This window comes from Saimiri boliviensis, chromosome 11, assembly GCF_048565385.1.
Source record: "Saimiri boliviensis isolate mSaiBol1 chromosome 11, mSaiBol1.pri, whole genome shotgun sequence".
In the NCBI taxonomy this organism is placed as follows: domain Eukaryota; kingdom Metazoa; phylum Chordata; class Mammalia; order Primates; family Cebidae; genus Saimiri; species Saimiri boliviensis.
The window spans coordinates 53,068,941-53,083,754 of NC_133459.1; the positions used below are offsets into that span (position 1 = coordinate 53,068,941).

Below are 14,814 nucleotides of genomic sequence, written 5' to 3' on the forward strand. Positions count from 1 at the left end.
AATGCCCTTCCCGATGTCGCCATGCTCCTCACAGCCTACCTCTCTCTCCCTCAGACCCCACAGCCCTGAGTGTCGGTCCCGGCCCTAAGTCCCTCCCTCAGCACGTGCAGCCTTCCACGCGGCTGCTTGGGATTGGCTGGGAGATGCCGCTGAGCAAATGCCTGCCCTGCCGCGCTCCTTCCCTGGAGTTGAGGGGCCGCGGACCAGGCTCGTTTCATTCCTTTCGCTGTACCAGTGCTCTCCAACCCACAGAGCTCACAGCCTGGTGGGGTGGGGGGTGGGGGTGGATTGGCAGATGACCCGACTGTGTCCCCTCAGCACTGTTTCAGAGGCCCTGACCCAGCCCTTGGGGCAGGGAAGGGATTCCTGAGGGGCTAAGGCACCCAAGTGGAGTCCTGAGAGTGAAAATGACTCAGGCAGGGAACGAGCAGGTGAAGGGACCGGGGCTCCAGAAGGCCAGGAAGCAGGCCGGTGTGGCATGATCACTCATTCAGCAGTTACTTACTGAGCATCTCCTATGTGCCAGGCACTGTTCCAGGACCGGGGTACAGTAATGACCAAGACAAGCAAAGAGACAAAATCCTTGTCCTCAAGTAATTCATAATCTAGCGGGAGGGAGAGACAATAGACAGATGGAAAGCAGATACACAGAAGAGGCTTGGGGTGGTGACTGCGAGGAGGGAGAGTAAGGCAGGGGGTGGGCAGGGTGCGGTGGGAGTTGTGGCCTTGGCTCTGGATGGCTGGAGAATTGTCCTGAGGAGGTGACATCTGAGCAGAGGCCTGTGATGGGGGGAGGCTACTAACATCTGGCTTTCTTCCCCTGACGCCAGCGGAGAGGCACGCTGGCTGCCCCTGTGTCACAGCTTCCATGGATGACATCTATTTTGAGCACACCATTAGGTAAGTGGCCCCTCCTGCCTCAAGATCTTCTGGTCTCCCTCCCCCGAGCCTGGGGCCCACCCTCATGTCTCCCTGCCCCGTCAGTCTGTGTGCTGCCTAGAGCCTGACTTGACTGACCAAAAATGAGGTGAGGGCAGCCTCTGGGGAAGCCTGAACCCCTCTGCAGTGTCTCTGGGATGGTGAGGGGCTAGGAGTTGACCTGCTGTTCCATCCTGTGGGGGGCGTTGCCCCAGCCAGGGTGCGGCCAAGATAGCATAGTGGGGTGCTGCGTGACTTTGGGGAAGTCAGTCTTTCTCTGGGCCTGTTTTCTCATCTGCAAAATGGAACTTAATCAGTGAATGCCTTTTTGAGCTTGGACTTTCTCTGTGGGTCCTTTGTCACTGGGCTGTAGGGAGGCCCCTAGACAAGGCGTCTTGGCAAAGTCTGAGTGAATGACTTGGGCCATTCAACCTCTACTCACATACTTCCAGGGATGTGGAGCTCATTACCTCATTACCAAGGTAGACCTTTTTTTTTTTTTTGAGTTGGAGTGTCCCTCTGTCACGCAGGCTGCAGTGCAATGAGATGATCTTGGTTTGCTGTAATCTCTACCTCTTGGGTTCAAGCAATTCTTATGCCTCAGCCTCACGAGTAGCTGGGATTACAGGCACCTACCATCACTTGCTAATTTTTTTTTGTATTCTTAGTAGAGATGGGGTTTCACCATGTTGGTCAGGCTGGTCTGACCAACTCCTGACCTCAGGTGATCCACCGGCTCCAGCCTCCCAAAGTGTTGGGATTACAGGCATAAGCCACCACACCTGGTCTTTTCTTTCTTTTTCTTTTTTTTCTGAGACAGGGTCTCACTCTGTTACCCAGACTGGAGTGCAGTGGTACGATCTTGGCTCCCTGCAACCTCTGCCGCCTAGGCTTAAGCGGTTGTCCTGCCTTAGCCTCCCAAGTAGCTAGGATTACAGGTGCGCGCCACTATACCGGCTAATTTTTGTATTTTTAGTAGAGATGGGATTTCACTATGTTGGCCAGGCTAGTCTCGAACTTCTGACCTCAAATGATTCACCTGTCTCGGCCTCCCAGAGTGTTGGGATTACAGGCATGAGCCACCATGCCTGTTTTTATTTTTATTTTTTATGGGTATACAGAATAGAAAAATCTTCGTCATAGCACACTGGGCTTTGCCTCCCCCTAGTTTTGCCCATAGATCCTGCTTCTGGGATCCAAGGAGCAGGCTGAGCCCTCAGCCCAAGACAGGTTACAGGGCCATACACAGAGCTCTTGTCTCTGGGCCTGATCCTAAACTCACCAGCACTAGCTAGGACATCAAGTGCCAAGGGCTTATTCAGGACTCACTGGGTGCTCAGTGTGTCATCATTAAGGAAGAAGACTGGCCAGTCCCTGTACTCACTCATTCAATCATTCCCTCACTACAAACTTCATATGAGATGAGCACCTTTTCAGACCAGGGGCCTTGCTGAGACTGGGCACACAGAGGCCACTGGAGCACAGCCTCTTCCCCGGAGCTCCCAGTCTGCAGGGGAGGCAGATGGAACACCGTTTCAATGCACAGTGAGAAGTTCTATGCAATAATGGGCTCTGACACACAGACGCTTTGTAATACCTTTTTTGTTGTTGTTGAGACAGAGTCTTGCTCTGTCACCCAGGCTGGAGTGCAATGGTGCGATCTTGGCTCACTACAACCTTTGCCTCCCAGGTTCAAGCAATTCTCCTGCCTCAGCCTCCCAAGTAGTTGGGATCACAGGCATGTGCCACCATGCCCGGCTAATTTTTGTATTTTTAGTAGAGATGGGGTTTCACCACATTGGCCAAGCTAGTCTTGAACTCCTGGCCTCAAGTGATCCGCCTGCCTTGGCCTCCTAAAGTGCTGGGATTACAGGTGTGAGCCACCCTGCCTGGCCTGCTTTGTAATACCTTTTGTTTTATAATAGTTTTATAGAATAATTTTAAATTTACAAAAACATTTTCTCTCTAAAAATAGTACAAGGCCAGGCACAGTGGCTCATGCCTGTAATCCCAGAACTTGGGGAGGCGGAGGCAGGCAGATCACTTGAGCTCAGGAGTTTGAGACCAGCCTGGGCAATACGGAAAAACCCAGTCTCTACCAAAAATTAGCTGGGCATGGTGATATGTGCCTGTGGGCCCAGCTACTTGGGAGGCTGAGGTGGGAGGATCACTTGAGCCTGGGAGGTGGAGGTTGCAGTGAGCCGAGATCACACCACTGCACTTCATCTGGATGACACAGTGAGACCCTGGCTCAGAATAAATAAAAAAATAAAAATAGCCGGGCACGGTGGCTCAAGCCTGTAATCCAAGCACTTTGGGAGGCCGAGGCGGGTGGATAACGAGGTCAAGAGATCAAGACCATCCTGGTCAACTTGGTGAAACCCCGTCTCTACTAAAAATACAAAAAATTAGCTGGGCATGGTGGCATGTGCCTGTAATCCCAGCTACTCAGGAGGCTGAGGCAGGAGAATTGCCTGAACCCAGGAGGCGGAGGTTGCGGTGAGCCGAGATCGCGCCATTGCACTCCTGCCTGGGTAACAAGAGTGAAACTCCATCTCAAAAAAATAAATTAAATAAATAAAATAAAATAAAATAAATAAAAATAAAGATAGTACAGAGAGTTCCCATATACCCCACGCCCAGTTTAACATCTCATACTTGTAGGGTACCTTGTCATAATGAGTGCACCAATACTAATACATCATATTTTGATGCCTTTTTAAATACATTAACTTGTTTGATCCTCAAAACAACACTATGTGGTCATAGCTATTAGTAGTCTCATTTTACAGATGAGGAAACTGGGGCACAGAGAATTGAAGTAGCTTATTGAAGGTAGCACAGCTAATGGAGGACCCAGGATATACTATTAGGCAGGCAATCTGGCCCCAGAGCCCTTGCTCTTAACCAATGGGCTGTATTTTCGATAGGTTTGGGGGCAGGTGTTATGGCACTGAGGGTAGTTAATGGGGGCTTCCTGGAAGAGGCATTTGAGCTGACTCCAATACTGTCAGCTCTGTACATAGTGACACTTTGAAGCCAGTGGAGCTGTGTCTGGGCCAGCTTCGGGTCCCTGCAGCCAACACAAGTTCTTTTACTTAGGGGAGCAAGAAATAGAGAGGGCTAGGGGTTCATGCATGATGGCTGGACCCGCTGCAGGGCCCAGCAGAGTGAAGGTGAATCTGGGCGGAGGAGGCTGTGGGTGGAAGGGAAAGCCAGAGAGGATGCTGGGAAGGAGGACAAGCTGGGGAGGCGCCTGGAGCATGGCTGCTGTCCAGGAAGGGCCTGGACGTACCTGAGGAAAGATGAAGTTTTGTTTGTTTGTTTGTTTCTGCCTTTGCCACTTTTTTTTTTTTGAGTCCATGAGGCATTTGATTTGTAAATATATGTATTACACCCCTAGAAAAAGAATCCCAGGATTTTCCCTCCTGTGTGTTTTCGTCTCGCTTCTTCATGATCCATGATGCCAGCTGAGGTTGTCAATACAATGAAACCAAACTGGCAGGTCGGAAGCAGATTCTTCTGCCATTTTTCTAGATCTTTGAGTTGCACATCACATCTGGGGCTGATCACACCACACTTGTTTAGCCTGCCTGTGAGCATCACCACAATTTTCCCAGCTCTGTGATCGTCAATGATTTCAAATTCGCCAATGTAACCATGCTTCATCATCAGTGAGAAACCGGACGATGACTTGGGATTACGGTCTAATAAGCAGCTGGCGTTTGCCTCTCTTTTCGGCATTGTTGATGTTCTTGAGAGCATCGGCCAGGACGTTCATGCGCACCATTGTGGCGGCACGGAAAGATGGCAGAAAGAGGCCGGGAGGGGAGAGTGCACGGAGTTATCCTGCTTTTGCCACTTTAAAATAATTTCAAATGTATGTCTAAGGGCTAAGAACTCTTTTAATTAATTAATTAGTTTATTAATTAATTTATTTTTTATTTATTTATTTATTTATTTTTTGAGACGGAGTTTCGCTCTTGTTACCCAGGCTGGAGTGCAATGGCGCGATCTCGGCTCACCGCAACCTCCACCTCCTGGGTTCAGGCAATTCTCCTGCCTCAGCCTCCTGAGTAGCTGGGATTACAGGCACACGCCACCATGCCCAGCTAATTTTTTGTATTTTTAGTAGAGACGGGGTTTCACCTTGTTGACCAGGATGGTCTCGATCTCTCAACCTCGTGATCCACCCGTCTCGGCCTCCCAAAGTGCTGGGATTACAGGCTTGAGCCACCGCACCCGGCTATTAATTTATTTTTTGAGTTGGAGTCCTGCTCTGTCGCCCAGACAGGAGTGCGGTGGTATATTAACTCACTGCAACCTCTTCCTCCCAGGTTCAAGCAATTCTGCTGCCTCAGCCTCCCTAGTAGCTGGGATTACAGGTGCCCACCACCAAGCTGGGCTAATTTTTGTAATTTTAGTAGAGACAGGGTTTCACCATATTCATCAGGCTGGTCTTGAACTCTGACCTCAAGTGATCCGCTCACCTTGGCCTCCCAAAGTGATGGGATTACAGGTGTGAGCCACTGCACCTGGCCCTCTTTTTTTTTTTTTTTTTCTAGAGAAGGACTCTTTTTAAACACAACTTTAACATCATTACCACATCTAAATAATTAACAATAATTTTCACTAACCTCAGTACCTACTCAGTATTCAAATGCCCAAACTTTCTCATGAATTTGTTTTTATTTTGTTTGCTTTGCAGTTACTTATTTTTTCAAGGTGGAGTCTCGCTCTGTTGCCCAGGCTGGGGTGCAGTGGCAGCATCATAGCTCACTGTAGCCCTGAACTTCTGGGCTCAAGCCATCCTTCTGCCTCAGCCTCCCTAGCAGCTGGGACTGTAGGCATGCGCCACCATACCTTACTAATTAGAAAAAAATTTTTTTCCCGTAGAGATGAGTTCTGGCTATGTTGACCAGGCTGGTCTAAATTCCTAGCTTCAAGCAATCCTCCCACCTCTGCCTTGTAAAGCTCTAAGATTACAGGCATGAGCCACCATACCCAGCCTGCAGTTATTTTGTCACTCATGTCAGGATGCAAATAATTGTAATTGGTTGCTTCTTAAAAACCTCTATAGATACCCCCACTATCCTCTACAGTTCGCTATCTCTCTCTCAAAATGTATTTATCCAGGAAAGCTGGCCATTTGCCCTTTAGAGTCCTTCATCACGTGGGTTTGTAATTTGAATTTCTGTGGTGCAATTAACACATTCCTCTGTCTCCTGAGAGTAACTTGGTCTGGGGAAGGGCTTCATAGGGGTCAGATTTGTTTATGGGGGACTGCTTGTCTGCATTGTGAACACTTGGAGGGGTGTCCAGGAGTTCCGGGGTCCTTGAGGAGGCTGGACAGTGGCCCTGGGGAGGGATCCAGTTTAGGCCTGAGCTGTGGGGACAGAAGGCAGTCAGGAAGGAGGAGAAGCTTAGAAGCCCAGATGGGTGTCTGCTTGGCTTTGGGGGAGGCCAGAGAGAGAAGGGAGAGGAGGAAGAATCACAAATTCCTCCAGCACCACAGAAAATAGACTTTTATTTTTATTTGGGGATCACAGAAATTTTTGTCCTAATTTTTGATCATGAAAACTTTCAAACATATAGAAAAGTAGAATAGTACAATGACCACCACTAAGACCCAATAATTAACATTTTCCTAAATTTGCTTTATCTATGTATAGATAAAGAAATACATTTTTTTTTCTTGTTGAAAGACTTTTTTTTTTTTTTTCCTCTTGTTAAAAGACAAAGTCTGGCTCCATCACCCAGGCTGGAGTACAGTGCAATCATGGTTTACTGCACCCTCTGCCTCCTGGGTTCAAGCCATTCTTGTGACTCAGCCTCCTACGTAGCTGTAATTACAGATGTGTGCCACCATGCCTGGCTAATTTTTTTTTTTTTTTTTTGATTTTTAGTAGAGTTTCACCATGTTGGCCAGGCTAGTCTCAAACATCTGAGCTCAAGTGATCTTGGCCTCCCGAAGTGCTGGGATTGCAGATGTAATACATATGCCTTCTCTCTATTTCTCTGTCTCTGCTACAGGATTTGAAAGTGAGTTGCAGACATTGTGATGCTTCATCCCTCACTATGTCAGCATGGATCTCCTAAAAATGATCACTCCCCCCCACCCCTCTGCCGTGACCATTAGTATTGCTGAAAAACTAAGCAGAATCAACAAATGTCTGGCAGATGTGAGCTTGTGGTATTTATTGAGCTCCTGCTGTGGGCCAGGCGTGGCACTTGGCTCAGCCCCTCTTTCTCTCACTTGACCCTCAGAACCACAGGCAGTAGCCACACATTCTCTGTACTTTACACAGGAGGAGATGGACTCAGAGAGGCAAAGTGACTCACCCAAGGTCACACAGCTTTGTAGCGTGGTGGTCAAGGTGGAGCTTGACTGGAACCTAGGCCCGTGTGGCTATGCCCACTGTGTTCATGGTGGCCTGGCCCCTTGACCAGCAGGCCCCTTGGAATGTAGCCTTCCTAGGCTTGGCCACGATACTGTGTCACTTGAGAAAGAAGTCAGCCTGGCACTCCCCCTGTTCATGATCCAAGGCCCAGAGAAGTGAAAGGACCTGCTGGAGGTCACAGGGCGATGGAATGGGGCCAGCCTTTCGCCTCCTGCCCCTCCTCCCCACAGTCCATCAGTGGGCACCCTCTGCCCCCTCCATTGGGCACAGCCCAGGTGAGGTGGCTTCCCTGGGGATTCATTGAGATGTGGGAATCATTCCAGAAGGACAGGCTACAGCTGGGAAGAGAGGGGCTGGTCACTCTAGAAGCCTGGCTGTGCCACTTTTTAGCCTGGTGACCTTGGGCAAATGACTTAACCTCTCTGATGCTCGGTTTGTCCTAAACCTACCTGCCAAGCTTATTCTGAGGCTCCAGTGGGGTGGGCCTGAGGCTCCAACAGTGCTGGGCATTCTTTAAATGTTTCCATTTCTCTTCCCGCCCTTTGTTTATAGCGTCTTGCCCTTACTAGGCATTCAATACATGTAGAATGCATGAATTTGGTCAGCGACCCTTTATGGGAGACCCACCCTGTGCCATGCGCTAGGCCCTGGAGAGTCAATGGGGAGCAAAACACATGGCCCTTCCCTCGGTAGAGCTTACGAACGGTGGGAGACACAGCTCAGTCCGCCAGGACAGTGCTGCAGGGTGAGCCTCAGCAGGCTTCTGTTGGTGGGTGGGCCACTGCAGGGCAGGGACGGCTTCCCTGAGGAGGGGACCACTGAGCCAAGAGCAGAAAGAAGCACAGGCATTAACTGGACAACGGGGAGCAGGGAACGGGGGAGCAGATGAGTGCAATTGTGCTACCTCTCTCAGCCTCAGCTTCCCCATCTGTAAAGTGGGATGCTGACGCTATCTTGCTGGCTGGCTTTGAGGACTTGGTGACATCGCAGGTGTGAATATGTTCTGCAAGCCACGTTCTCCCGCCAGCTCCCCACAAGAGAGGCTCTGCAAGTATCTGAGGCCCCTGTTCCTCCCTCTGTCTCCTCTGGAAGGCTCACCTCCTACTTTCCTCTCCCCAGTGTTGGACAAGTGGTGAATATCAAGGCCAAGGTGAACCGGGCCTTCAACTCCAGCATGGAGGTGTGTGGGGTGGGCACTGCCTGGGTGTGGGCGCGTGGGCGGGTCCTCTACCTCCTCTCCCTGTTCTCCCTGCAGCCCAGGCCCACTCACACTCTCGGGGCCCTGATGAGAGCCGCTGAGTTCTGCAATGGTTGGCCGGGCAAGGGGAATCCCAAGGATCTTCCTGTCCCAAATCCCGTAACGCAGACGGGAAAATCCAGGCCCGGGGAGGGGAAGGGACTTGCCCCAGGTCACCGAGCTACATAGATTCCAGCGTGGCACTTCACGTGCAGCCCTGAGTCTTGACATCCAGCCTCAGCAGCCAGGTGTTTGTGGGAATGGGGGGAAGACAGCATCAGCACCTGATCTTGGAGGCGGAGCTGGGGCAGCGAGTGCTGGGTTCCCGCCGCTGAGCCTGCCTCCCAGTGTCTCCTCATCTGCAAGAGGGAACATGATTCCTGTGTTGCAGGGTTGTTGTTAATGGGAGGACTGCTGGTGATGCCCAGGGCTCTGTGAACTGTCGGGGAGGACTCTATTTCCCGCCTATGGACTTCAGGCCCAGGCAACTTAATCAGCTAGGTCAGTGGTTCCTGAGGGAGCACTGAAGCTGGTGGCATAGTTCTGACTATGCCTCTGCGCACCCCATAAATGCTCAGGTACTCCCAGGTGCCTGTTCTTGTTTTTTTTTTTTTTTTTTTTTTTTTTTTTGAGACCGAGTCTAGCTCTGTCACCCAGGCTGGAATGCAGTGGTGCAATCTTGGCTCACTGCAAACTCTGCCTCCTGGGTTCAAGCGATTCTCCTGCTTCAACCTCCCGAGTAGCTGGGATTACAGGTGCCTGCCACCAAGCCCAACTAAGTTTTGTATTTTTAGTAGAGATGGGGTTTCACCGTGTTGGCCAGGCTGGTCTTGAACTCTTGACTTTGTGATCTGCCTGCCTCGGCCTCCCAAAGTGCTGGGATTAGGAGCGTGAGCCATCTCGCCTGGCCTTGATTTTTTTTATTTTTATTATTATTTTGTTGAGATGAGATCTTACTGTTTCACCCAAGCTGGAGTGCAGTGGTGCAATCATAGCTCACTGTAACCTAAAACTCCTGGGCTTTAGTAATATTCCTGCCTCAGCCTCCTGAGTATCTGGGACTACAGGCATGCACCACCACACCCAGCTAATTTTTGTGGGTTTTTTTTTTTTTTTTTTTCCCAGAGACAGGGGTCTCACTGTGTTGCCCTGGTTGTCTTGAACTCTTGGCCTCAAGTGATTCTCCTGCTGCAGCTTCCCAGAGTTTCAGGATTACAGGCCACTGAGCCTGGCCTGTCCTTTAAATTTAGCCAACATTCTACCTACATTAAGCCCTGTTGTAGACATAGTCTCATTTTAATCTTCTTAACAATCCCGCAAGGGTAGGTCTGATCACTCCCATTTTGCGGATGAGGAAACTGAGACCCAGAAAAGGGAAGTGACTTGCCCAAGGTTTCATGGGGATCCAAGGGCAGAGCAAAACCCACCTCAGATCTCAGGCCTGCTAGACCTGGTAGGTGGCACAGAAACTCTAGAGGCCTGGCCTGGGCTGGGACTTGCTGTCTGGTGGAGTTGCGGGGCTTCTCACTGGTGAGTGCAATGTTCCTTCGCCCTTACTGTTCCTCTCTAGGTGGGCATCCAGGTGGCCTCGGAGGACCTGTGCTCTGAGAAGCAGTGGAATGTGTGCAAGGCCTTGGCCACCTTTGTGGCCCACCGAGAGATCACCAAAGTGAGCGGGTGCCCCTGGCTGCTTGATGCTGCTCAGTGACCTGGGCACCTACCATGGCAACTCTGGGTCAGGGTGGTGAGGTTGGGGGTTGGCAGAGGGGATGGGGAGGGACACAGCAGGAATCCACAGCTCCCAGAGGAAGGCCCATTGCCCATTGCGTCCGGACCCCCCAGCTGCCTCCCCTCTCTTTCCCCCCACCTCTCCCTGTGCTTCTCCATCAAGGATTCTTCTGGTCCCACCATTCCACATGTCCTGCAGTGACACCCCCATCCTCTGAGCCTTTGCCCAAGGAAGGGACCTGGGTGGGAGCTGGAGGATGAGTATGCGGTATCAGGTCATCATGGAGGCAGGAAGGTGGGGCAAAGAAGGAGGAAGCCTTGGAACTGAGCAGTGGTCCAGGCCTGCTGTGTGCCAGCCTCGGGCATGGGATGGCGCTGGGGACAGGCCCTCGTGCTACTTCAGGAGACTCGCCCTGAGGGCCCCCTAACCTGTCCCCTGGCCGACAGGTGAAGCTGAAGCAGATCACGCCGCGGACAGAGGAGGAGAAGATGGAGCACAGCGTGGCGGCGGAGCGCCGGCGCATGCGCCTTGTGTATGCGGACACCATCAAGGACCTCCTGGCCAACTGCGCCATTCAGGACAGTGAGCAGCTGCCAGCGTGCATGGGGAGGGTGGCTGGGTCCTGCCTGGCCCCTCTGCCCCGGGACCCCACTGGGCAGAGGCAGGAAGGGAGGCTCCGGCGACTTCCACCCACAGGTGGCCCTGGGTGTCTCTAGCTCTCTTGGCCCCAAGGTCTTCTCCAGGGAAAGGGAGTGTTTGGTCCTCCTACCAGCTCCCGGGAGCCATGAGGCTGGGTTAGGTCCTGTGGAAATCCCTTTGTCGTCCAGAAAACGCATTTCGGTCTCCAGAAGCCAAGGTGTTTGGGAAGACACTATTGAGCAATGCCTTGAAGACTGTAGGAGTTTTTAAAGTGTATATACATATCTATCTATCTATATATATATCCATCTATAAAAAGCGTATGTAAAACCTGGCCAGGTACGGTGGCTCGCGCCTGTAATCCCACCACTTTGGGAGGCCAAAGTGAGCAGATCATGAGGTTAGGAGTTCGAGACCGGCCTGGCCAACATGATGAAACCCTGTCTCTACAAAAAATACAAAAATTAGCCAGGCGTGGTGGCACATGTCTGTAGTCCCAGCTACTTGGGAGGCTGAAGCAGGAGACCTGCTTGAACCCAGGAGGTGGAAGTTGCAGTGAGCTGAGATCACGCCACTACACTACAGCCTGGGCGAGAGAGCAAGACTCCGTCTCAAAAAAAAAAAAGCATATGTAAAACATATGTGGCTGAGGGCATGGTGGCTCACACCTGTAATCCCAGCACTTTGGGAGGTCTAGGTGGGTGGATCACAAGGTCAAGAGATTGAGACCATCCTGGCCAACATGGTGAAACCCCATCTTTACTAAAAAATACAAAAATTAGCTGGACGTGATGGCGGACGCCTGTTGTCCCAACTACGTAGGAGGCTGAGGCGGGAGAATTGCTTGAACCTGGGAGGCGGAGGTTGCAGTGAGCCGAGATTGTGCCATTGCACTCCAGCCTAATGACAGAGCAAGAGCAAGACTCCATCTCAAAAATTAAAAAATGTAAAAAACGGCTGGGCGCGGTGGCTCAAGCCTGTAATCCCAGCACTTTGGGAGGCCGAGGCGGGTGGATCACGAGGTCAAGAGATCGAGACCAACCTGGTCAACATGGTGAAACCCCGTCTCTACTAAAAATACAAAAAATTAGCTGGGCATGGTGGCGTGTGCCTATAATCCCAGCTACTCAGGAGGCTGAGGCAGGAGAATTGCCTGAACCCAGGAGGTGCAGGTTGTGGTGAGCCGAGATCGCGCCATTGCACTCCAGCCTGGGTAACAAGAGCGAAACTCCGTCTAAAAAAAAAATATATATATATATATATATTTATATGCTTATGTATATGCGTGTGTATATATGCATACACATACACACGTATATATATATATATATATATATATATATATATATATATATATATATATATTCACTCCCCCCAAAAGATAGAAAATAAAAAGCAAGACTCCTTTCTATCCCAGAACCCGGGTCCTCTTCCCAGAAGCAACTACTATTACCCGTTTTAGGGTCTCTTTCCAGAAGTATTCCCTGTATATCTAAGCATAGCATGAATTATTCAGCCCCTGAAAAGGGGCATTCAGTACATACTGTCCGTATCTTACAGTTTTCCCATTAAAAGTAGATCTTGAGGGTGGTTCTATACCAGTACAGAAAGATCTTTGGACTGGGTGGGATTTTGACAGGTGGGAGCTAAGGAAAGCTTCCTGATGGAGGGCACAGCCTGAGCAAAGGCCCAGAGGGGAGGCTTGGACTCATTGACTCATCTCCAGAATGAGTCTTCCTTGAAACCCAAAGGAGGCGATCTTAGGCAAAAGTCTCCCCGGAGTGGGGAGAGAGCAGAACATTCAGCCCTGTTGTTCCCTCAAGCTCAGTGGAAGCGGCAAGCGTTGCCCTGAGTTCCACGTGTCCTGGTTATGCAGGGCTTGGAGGCTGGAGCTGGGGAGGCCCAGCTGTTCTACAGTCACCAAGGCCCCCTTGCAGCCCCCTGTGTCTCTTCTGTCCTCACAGCCCTTCCACCTAAGAATCAGCTCAAATGCCTTTGCCTGGCACTTGATGCAGCTGCTCAGCTTGACTGGGTACTGTCTCTTGACCCGCTGCAGGTCCCGCTAAGCCACAGGCCCCATTGCCCTGTGAATACCCTCTGCATCCTGTCTCCAGACTTTGGCTCAGGCCACCCTCACCTTCCCCTCCTGTCGGCCCCCGCCCTGCCCGTGGCATTTCAGAGCCTGCAAGCCAAGCTAAGGGCAATGCCAGTTCTTTGATGGACCTTCCCTGGAGAAGTCTGTATGGGAGATGGGAGACAAATGGCACCACCTTGGGTTTGGTGGGGCATGCCAGCCTCTGCTGCCCTGAAGCCCAAGGCCCCCTTCACTGCCTGGCCTTTTCTACTAAGGATATCCTCACGCCGTTGCTGCCAAGGATAAGGGAATCACCAGGGCAGAGGGTGGGGAAGAACCGTCCTTTCTGAGAGTATATTTACTGGAGCACTTTGTGATTATGATTTTTTTTTGAGACAGAGTCTCACTCTGTCTTCCAGGCTGGAGTGTAATGGCGTGATCTCCGCTCACTACAACCTCCGTCTCCTGGGTTCAAGTGATTCTTGTGCCTCAGCCTCCCAAGTAGCTGGAATGACAGGCGCCCACCAGCATGCCCAGCTAATTGTTTTTGTATTTTTAGTAGAGATAAGGTGTCACCATGTTGGCCAGGCTGGTCTTGAACTCCTGGCCTCAAGTGATTTACCCACACTGGCCTCCCAAAGTGCTGGGATTACAGGTGTGAGCCACCACGCTTGGACTTGAGTCAAGTACTTTATGACAATAATCACATTTCATCTTCAAACAGTCCTGTCAGGTCGGGTTTGACGTCTGTCTGTACAGATGAGGCAGCCGAGGTTCAGAGGGATTACTTGATTTGCCCAAGGCCATACAGGCAGTCTGGAGTGGAGCTCAGGCTCAGGCCAGCTGTTTTGTCTCAGAGCTGGTGCTGTGTCCACTGCGCTTGATGAGCTCATCCCTTTCACCCCGTGCCCTCCATTCTTCACCCGGGGCCACCCGCTGCCTCATGTGCGCTTGGTGCCGAGTAAATAAAAGAACCTGAGTGGGGTGGAGTGGTGGGGGGTCCCGGGGCTGCCTGTGGGGGAGGGCCTGCCCTTGGAGGCCTTCTCACCTCCCCACTTCCCTCCCTTACCCCATCCGTGGTCAGATCTGGAGAGCAGAGACTGCAGCCGCATGGTGCCGGCCGAGAAGACCCGCGTGGAGAGCGTGGAACTGGTCCTGCCTCCCCACGCCAATCACCAGGGCAACACCTTTGGGGGCCAGATCATGGCCTGGATGGAGAATGTGGCCACCATTGCAGCCAGGTGAGGGCAGAGTGTGCTGCCTCTGCCTCCCCTCCTTTCTCCTCCTCCCCTCCTTCGCCATCTCCCCCTGGAGGGGAAGCCCCAGCTTGGGGTTGGCATTCAAGGCTTCAGCTGTTCCGAATCAGAGAAATGAATTTTTGTGAACTGACCATTCCTTCTTCTACTCAAAACGCTCTCATCTTTTACGTGGGCAACACCAAGTCTCTTGGCCTGGCACTAGATCCTCCCCTTGATGTGGCCCTACCTGCACGCCTTCTAGTGTGTATGTTCCCTTTACATCAAGCCGTTGGCTGTTCTTCGTTACCATCCTCCACTTCCCGGCCCCTGCCTTGGCTGCTGCTGTAGCCTTCTGCTGCGCTTCCCTCACTCTTCATCTGCGAATATCCTGCCCATTTCCTCCATAACGCCATCTCTGACTGTTCCCTCTTCCAAGGGGTGAGAATTGTTTGCTCTCCCATAACCTCTGCCTGTTCAGGACTTGTTCTACTCTACATTTCAGGGCACTTTTTATGGTTATGGCAACTGACCTTCACTAATTGACACTCTCACACCTCCATGACTTTGCTTTTGCTGTT

General features: G+C 51.4%; 1 protein-coding gene and 1 pseudogene across 4 annotated transcripts in view; one reads left to right on the forward strand and one right to left on the reverse strand.

The window, feature by feature from the left end:
• Positions 1 to 14,814, forward strand: part of ACOT11 (acyl-CoA thioesterase 11) — a 60,819-nt gene that overhangs the window by 33,551 nt on the left and 12,454 nt on the right. For all 4 annotated transcript variants that reach the window (XM_039473561.2, XM_003921521.3, XM_010348654.3 and 1 more), the window contains 5 exons: positions 831 to 900; positions 8,439 to 8,499; positions 10,127 to 10,225; positions 10,732 to 10,867; positions 14,083 to 14,239. In XM_039473561.2, coding sequence (XP_039329495.1) covers positions 831 to 900; positions 8,439 to 8,499; positions 10,127 to 10,225; positions 10,732 to 10,867; positions 14,083 to 14,239 — 523 coding nt within the window. The remainder of the gene's footprint in view (positions 1 to 830; positions 901 to 8,438; positions 8,500 to 10,126; positions 10,226 to 10,731; positions 10,868 to 14,082; positions 14,240 to 14,814) is intronic.
• LOC120365948 (small ribosomal subunit protein uS8-like) lies at positions 4,269 to 4,760 on the reverse strand (annotated as a pseudogene).